Source organism: Myzus persicae, unplaced genomic scaffold (genome assembly GCF_001856785.1).
Source record: "Myzus persicae strain clone G006 unplaced genomic scaffold, MPER_G0061.0, whole genome shotgun sequence".
Taxonomy (NCBI): domain Eukaryota; kingdom Metazoa; phylum Arthropoda; class Insecta; order Hemiptera; family Aphididae; genus Myzus; species Myzus persicae.
Genome location: NW_019101440.1, coordinates 2,250 through 9,377, shown reverse-complemented (window position 1 = coordinate 9,377; position 7,128 = coordinate 2,250). Strand labels below are relative to the sequence as shown.

Genomic DNA, 7,128 nt, shown 5'->3' with positions numbered 1-7,128 from the left:
TTAGCACCGCCTGCTTGGCGAACTGTACCAAAGAATCTCTAAAAATATAAATTGTAACAATTAAATATTTTTTATGTATTAGTTAAATAAGCTTTATTATTTCTTCTGCTGAATCTTGGTTTATTTTGCCAGTTAGAACATAATTCATATTATACTTTTCCTTTAAATAACAGCAAATTTGAATTGAAGAAGTGAGAGTTATTCTCAATCCTTCAGCTGTGTTGCTTGTAAGAAAGTGTTCAGGCTTTATGAGTTTATCAACAACTCGTTGTTCCCAATCATCCAACCACTTTAGAGTACTTTGTAAGACCTGAATGTTAAAAATTAAAAAAACACACATTATAAATTTAATACTCACAATCCAAAAGTAAATAGTGGTTACAGGCAGTAGGCAAGCTTTTATAGGTTTTAAATACAGAAATATTATGTAAATTGTTTGCTACATGCAAAAATAAAATATCAAAAAGCTGAAGCTATAAAATTATCTCATATATTATATCAATATATTTAAGTGATTATCTTTGCGTAAAAGCTAATCACTTATAAATACAAAACCACTGCCAATTGCTATTTCCAATAAAATATAATAGATATTGGATCTAATACTGGTTAGAAATTCCTGTGTTAAATCATCAGTAACTGTAAAAAAAATTTGATTAACTATGTTTAAAATTGACTAAATATTTGAACTAAAATAATAACTTACCATATAATCTTTAGAATTAGGGGAAATCCCTTCATTAATTAACTTGCGGTTGAGTGCATCAAAGGTTATATTCATTTTTAAACAAAACTCTTCTGTTGCACTAGAATCTTTAAGTTGAGAACAATAAGGACGATAAAACTCTAAGCCTTTTGCCATTGAATTACTTAAAACCTATAACATTTAGATGATGAATAATATTACATAACTATTACCAACAGTGAGGACTGAGGATACCTGTACAGCCAACCGAACTCTCATTTTAGATGAACTATTCAGAGTTAAATGGGAAGCAGAAATTTTTGGACAGACTCTTAATTTTCCATTATTCAGATTATCTTGATCATACACAATTTGAAAATGATTCCATTCAACAAATGGTTCATCTTGCTTAATCTGAAAAAAAAAATGACAATATAATTTATTTATTGTAATTTAATAATGTATATAATAACCTGAAGTTTTCTTTGATTATAAAGCCTGTTTCTGATGTTTTTGAATAAATGTGGTGTATCTGAGAAGATAAAAACTTTTCGATCAGCATCATTTGGGTGTTCAAACCAATTTTTTACTTCATTTAATTTTGCACTTATGCCCATTTCAATCCAAAATTTCCGGTTTGGTGCAGCTCCATCGCATACTATACCATGTATGAAAGCACCAGCTTTTTCAAGCAGAGTAATTGCTTTTAATACCAGTTGAGCTATGACGACACCTTTTGTCGGACCTCTTGAAGCAAATACCCCAACGGGTTGTGCATAATTATCATTTAAGGGTACGAACATAAACACCAAACCATGATTAGCCTTGTCATTAAAAGATTGACCTTTATCACCATCATCTCCAAAATCAATGAGACCTATGACATTTTTAAAAAATAAGTAGATAAATAGATACTAAGTATAAAAATTAAATTTGTATATAGGTACCTGTATAAGTTAGATTTTCAGAATTTACTGATACACTTTCACGGGTAGAAATTTCATCAAAAATTAATATTCCATGACGCTTAAACTCATCTTTTTGAGCAAGATGTAGAGCAAATAATTCTAAAAATTTCTCATCAAACCCACATTTAGTGTCAATACATGAAAGGTGTCTAAAAACAATAAATGTTATAAAATCAATAAAATAAAATATTTAATTTAGGTATTACCTTCTTATTGATCTCACACAAGGTAGAGGTAAAATGTCATTTTTCAGTAAAAAGTTATATGCACAAGGAGACCGTATGTGAAAAAGCATACATAATAAACTCCAATTTTCCGAATATCGTCGACCTTTTTTGTTTTTCACTTTGGAAGCTGAAACAATTTCATTTACTGCAATACGCTGATTATAAGGTAGAACACTTTTGTCTAGTCCTTCTTCAAGGCTTAATGAAGAGACTGCTGACATTTTGTCATGTAGATAAGATATATTAGTTTTTAGTTTTTTGTTGAGTGCTTCAGCTCGAACTTTTTTTTGCCTGATTAATTTATATTTCATTTGTAGTCTTTTTAATTGTGGTTGTTTACTTGGACTAAGCAAAATATTAATTTTCCTAGAAGTTGTATCGATATCTTTTGACATCCGAAGTTTTTTTCGATTTACACTTCGTAAAGCACAGGTATAATACTGGCAAATATCTTTTTTTTCAATAATAAATTGACATGAAATGTGTTGAACATTTCCAATTGGATCGACATAAGAGTTTTGTGTCTTCAAGTATGAATCTACTTTGTATCCTTTACAAATATTTGCACTATCAAATTTATTTAAAAGTTCTTCTAAAACTGTAACACTAGTTATTTCTTGAATACCAAATATGTTTATAGAAATTTCTGTATTTAAAACCAAACAACTGGCCTTTAAATTAATATTTAAGCAAACTCTCTTGAAAATAATAGGAGTGGGCATTTCAGTGTCATTTCCTATTGTAATATAATGGGAAAACATGATCAATTTTTTGGGTATATCATGCCTACTCCATGCTGTGGGAAGAACAATGGTGTTAATATTTTCTTGCATAGTCTTAAAAGAAAACGGTTCAACGGTATTTTGTTTTTCAGGTTCAGTGTTATTAAAACATTCATTGTCAACAGATAGATCGGAAATAATTTCACCAAATGGCTTTTGAGTATTAATAGCCATTTTTTTCCGTTTTATTGGGCTGTTTCGTAGTAAAGGTGCTTTTCTTGGGTTTGAGTGTTTCGTAAGATATTTTGGGCAATTTGGAAATATAGAAGGGACTGCTCCTTCTTGTAATCTAGGTATTTGATACAAAGCCTACAACAAATTAAAATATTCAATAATGAATAAGGACTTTAACAACTGAAAACTTTCTCATACCCAATTCAATATTGCAAAAAAATTTATGTCAAATTAAAATAGGTACTTAGATAGATAAAAATAAAATAAAAATAAATGAAACACTTATAATAGTTAAATTTAACAATACAATTTATTTCTATGAACAATAAATAATATGCATTAAAAAACCTTGGATATTTTTAATACTATATTAAGCAATATGTAATTAATTGGTTATAAGAATATTTAAAGATCTAAATCAATTACAATAGTTGAATCCTGATACTCATTAGTATTTAGTTATAGAGTTAAATAAATAATTATTATTAACGTAGTGGCTATTTTCACGTCCGACGTTTAATCTATTCTGTGTTATTTACATAGATAATAAAGATATGGATAGGCCACGCCTATGTTAAATACATTTGAGGCCGCGTTCCCGGAGGAGAAGGCAATTGAGGCTCCTTTATATTGATAGTCGATACTCAATATATGTATACTTTATTTGGCCTCAATTGTTCCCCTCGAAGACCGCTGATAAGACCAATATGTCCTATCCATATCTTTATTATCTATGGTTATTTATAAGTTTATAACCTGATATAATATTATATAACTAATTAATATTTTGATTTATTATACATAATCATGGGACTTCCGACTTACCAACATAATCGACATACTATTTGCTGGGTATATTCGCGACACTGTCGCGTTGAACATACTTCTTATTCCTTATACTATGGTATTATAATATAGTAAAATTCTATATTATAAGTTATAACCTAACACTAAAGTAAATCACGTTTAACACTTACGGTGGTAACGCACGTTAACATTAAACACTTAAAAAAATCACGTTGTAAAAATTAAAATTATTTGGCTGCTAATTTACAAGTATTACAAAACCACTGTTTTGATTTTACATTCTCATTTACTCTTGCGCATATAAAATGTGACCATTCCAAGCACCGATTGCAGCAAATGGATTTAGTAGAAGCATCTTCTGAACAAACAGGACAAACCCAAGTTGCATGTTTTTTTTTGGCATCAATAATTTGTTGGACAGCAGTCCATCCATCTGCTGTAAAAAATTGCCTTATTTCTCCTACAGCTATAGTATCATCGATTATTGCACATGGTACACTTTCTGGTATGCATTCAACATCACTTTCAGAGATTAATTTGTTTGCATTGATTGCAAGCATTGCTAACTCTTCGTTAACTAACCATTTTAGCATTTCAGATTGTTTTATTTTCAATGGCAGTTTTTGAAAACAAACCAACCCAACTGAATCCAATTTTCTTTTTTTTGGAATGCCAATTGCTGTCTTATCATTACCTACATATTATATTGTGGTTTAAGTAAGTGAAATAATAAACCTTAATTAAAAACTTAGAATTACCTTTTGGACGGCCCCTTTTTGGAATCCTAGGTGGTAGTATTGGTAACTCATTCAGCACCAACTCTTGAGGCTCTTCAGTTTCACTCTCAATGTTTTCACTCACTTCTTGACCTTCTTGGTCAAACAAATCGTCTAAAGAGTAAAATATTTATTATGTATTATTTATTATAAAATAAACATTTTTATGTAAATTCCAAAGCTATGTAAATGTTAGTTACCTAGTTCAACTTCTTCATTTTTCTCCCAAGCATTGGCGATGAAGTTGAGTAACTTTATACGTTTTTGAAACGCTGTCCCAGAAGCCTCAGAGGCCAAAGAAGCCAATTTTTTGGCTTGAACATATGCTTGCTGGTATTTTTCGTGCTGATTAAATATACGTTTTTTTTTTTGTGCCAACAGTGACTACGTTAACACTGTTTTGCTCTGTATTATTAGGCATAGTTGTTGAAGGAATTACCCTACATACATCTTGGTAATACCTTCTAGTCCACCTATCTGCACATAATTCTGGGCAGTATAATGAAATATCATACATTTTCCTCAATCTCAATATGTGGTGGCACGGAAGACACATACTGGTAATAAAAGTGCACTCACAAGTCTTAGTAGTGACGTTTAAGACACCCTCTCCGGAATTAACAATGCCCGTCATGTTAATGTGAGATATAACTTTTACTTTTTCTACCTTGCTAATTTTTGACTGAACTAAATTAAATGCATAAGGTGTTAAATACCAAAACAATTGTTTAATCTCAGGTGCCAATCCAGCTACAAAACTAGGAGTTTTTGAAAAACACTCGGTGGCTATGTGGTCTCGTTCTGTCCGTAGCGTTACCATTAACATCTCTAGCCCTATAAATACATATACAATTATAACATATGCATGAAGATGACTGCGCGGCGGGTATAGTTTGCTTAAGTGAGTATACCTTGAAATAATTGATCTAGTCTAGAAAATTTGGTGACCACTTGTGTTATTTTTTGGTTAATGCTTTCAAGACGATTATTTGTACGATTTCCTAAAACAATAAAGTTACATAACTGAAACCTGACAGTATTAACATATTATTATAAAATTATACCTAGAGTCATAAATTTTGATTGGAAGTGTACAACCCATTCTGTTCTGATACCGTGCCAGTTTTTATTGAAGTAATCGATCACCGTCTTTATATTGGTATCTTCAAGTTTTTGGCGGATTTCGTCATAATTCGATTCATTTTTAGCGTAAACAATACTTTGTATTATTTCTAAACACATCAATCTTTCTCCTAATAAAAAAATTCATCAAAACTAATGCATTTAGTATTTCATAAACACTTTTTACCGGAGTTTATTTTCATTTTTTCGCAGGTAATTTCCCTCGACATAGACCTCAAACAATGGAAAATACAAATCAAAATTTGTGAATCCGGAAATTGCTGCTTGAAAACATTCCTCTCAGTAAAATCTTTGTCTGCCATTATACATTTGATTTGATTCCAATCGGGATTATGCTTTTTAAACGTTGAGGCCATGTCCGATACATTTTCCTTGTCTTCACTAGTGAGAAGACAAAACCCAACAACTTCACTGAGCCCGTTACTGTCAACCACTATAACCAAGTTGAAGGCAACAAACAAATTTTATTTAATACAACAGTTGATTATAATTAATTAAACGTAGTAAAGATGAATACCTAAAAAAACGTAGAGGGGCATTCTTAAGTCATTTACTTTATATATGGCATCAACAAACAACACTTCAGGACACAAAGAAAATATTCTTTGCATTTCTTTGTCCTGGTAAAAGATTGCTTTGAGCTCATTTTTTTCGTTTTTTAAAATATTAAGGGTGACGTCAGTTCCCTCATAACTAGTTGCCAATATTTTTAAGGCGTCTGATGCCGGTGATTTGGATATAACCAAATTATGTATATCCTTCAACGTTACTATTTTATTGTGGGTTTTCATCAGATCATTTTGTAATATTTTTTTATTAACCTTCATCGTTACCAATTTCGTTGCCATAATTCTAGAATCAGTATCCAGCCTCCTTTGTCTAGGATAGTGATCATACATTGCCTAAAATAAATAGTTTTTTTTTATACTGTATTTATATACAATTTCTATTATTATTTTGTTAACTATTTACCTTGCTGCATATGTGATTATGTTCACTAATAAAACTTTTTATGACTAATTTTTCTCCACAATCATTGGGTCGAACAGTCAAAACCACAGGGCAATTTGAACGAAAAGAACTGGAATAAAAATAAATACCAACCAATATGTTTTTAAGATGCTCCATAATTCATAAATTATAAATATTTTAAGTTTAATAAGTATTTTAAATATACCTTTGTTGCGGCCGGAGACCTGTTGATTGGCTTTTGTACTCACCACTTCGTACACATCTATAATCAAGAGCGACATATTCCAAAATTGGATTAATGTGCCTTTTTAAGCCCTTTTTTCTAGCACCTTCAATGGTCCTAGAACTGAACTTCGTAAAGTTGGACATGGTCTTATTTTCATACTTTGAAATTGCATCTTCTAACTCAACAAGAGAGGAAAATTCTTTACCAATTTCAAGTTCCAAAGACTATATTATATAATTAATTATTAATATAGATTATTAAATATAATTAAATTCATAAACACTTACTTGATTTTCAGCATTAACATTGTTGTCCATTTTGTTAAAATTAAAAAAAAATATGTAAAATATGTAAATATAATAATATAA

The 7,128-nt window shown here is 30.2% G+C and overlaps 2 protein-coding genes and 1 long non-coding RNA gene across 4 annotated transcripts; 1 reads left to right on the top strand and 2 right to left on the bottom strand.

The window, feature by feature from the left end:
• The first annotated feature begins 3,712 nt into the window (after positions 1 to 3,712).
• LOC111029087 lies at positions 3,713 to 5,870 on the top strand. Of its 2 annotated transcripts, XR_002603969.1 has the most exons (5): positions 3,713 to 4,148; positions 4,242 to 4,360; positions 4,837 to 5,059; positions 5,158 to 5,320; positions 5,755 to 5,870. It is a non-coding gene; the product is annotated as an uncharacterized LOC111029087 (long non-coding RNA). The 2 variants fall into 2 exon arrangements; XR_002603970.1 differs by lacking the exon at positions 4,837 to 5,059 and having other exon boundaries at positions 4,032 to 4,148; positions 4,234 to 4,360.
• Positions 5,455 to 5,945, bottom strand: LOC111029085. Its single transcript, XM_022307936.1, has 2 exons — positions 5,729 to 5,945; positions 5,455 to 5,672 (listed from the first exon to the last, which is right to left on the bottom strand). The coding sequence occupies exons 1-2, from the start codon at positions 5,916 to 5,918 to the stop codon at positions 5,470 to 5,472; spliced, it is 393 nt and encodes a 130-aa protein (XP_022163628.1). The 5' UTR covers positions 5,919 to 5,945; the 3' UTR covers positions 5,455 to 5,469.
• A 110-nt stretch (positions 5,946 to 6,055) lies between these two features.
• LOC111029086 lies at positions 6,056 to 6,931 on the bottom strand. Its single transcript, XM_022307937.1, has 3 exons — positions 6,740 to 6,931; positions 6,535 to 6,643; positions 6,056 to 6,464 (listed from the first exon to the last, which is right to left on the bottom strand). Exons 1-3 carry the CDS (start codon positions 6,901 to 6,903, stop codon positions 6,057 to 6,059), a joined length of 681 nt encoding a protein of 226 aa, XP_022163629.1. The 5' UTR covers positions 6,904 to 6,931; the 3' UTR covers position 6,056.
• Positions 6,932 to 7,128: the final 197 nt, after the last annotated feature.

Excerpts from the sequence above, each read along its gene's own strand:
- LOC111029086 (XM_022307937.1), bottom strand. The coding sequence starts at position 6,903 with ATGTCCAACTTTACGAAGTTCAGTTCTAGGACCATTGAAGGTGCTAGA. Across the intron at positions 6,644-6,739 it reads GGTCTCCGGCCGCAACAAAG|TTCTTTTCGTTCAAATTGCC; the intron begins GTATATTTAAAA and ends TTTTTATTCCAG. Across the intron at positions 6,465-6,534 it reads ATAATCACATATGCAGCAAG|GCAATGTATGATCACTATCC; the intron begins GTAAATAGTTAA and ends TATTTATTTTAG.
- LOC111029085 (XM_022307936.1), bottom strand. The coding sequence starts at position 5,918 with ATGGCCTCAACGTTTAAAAAGCATAATCCCGATTGGAATCAAATCAAA. Across the intron at positions 5,673-5,728 it reads AAAAATGAAAATAAACTCCG|GAGAAAGATTGATGTGTTTA; the intron begins GTAAAAAGTGTT and ends TTTTTTTATTAG.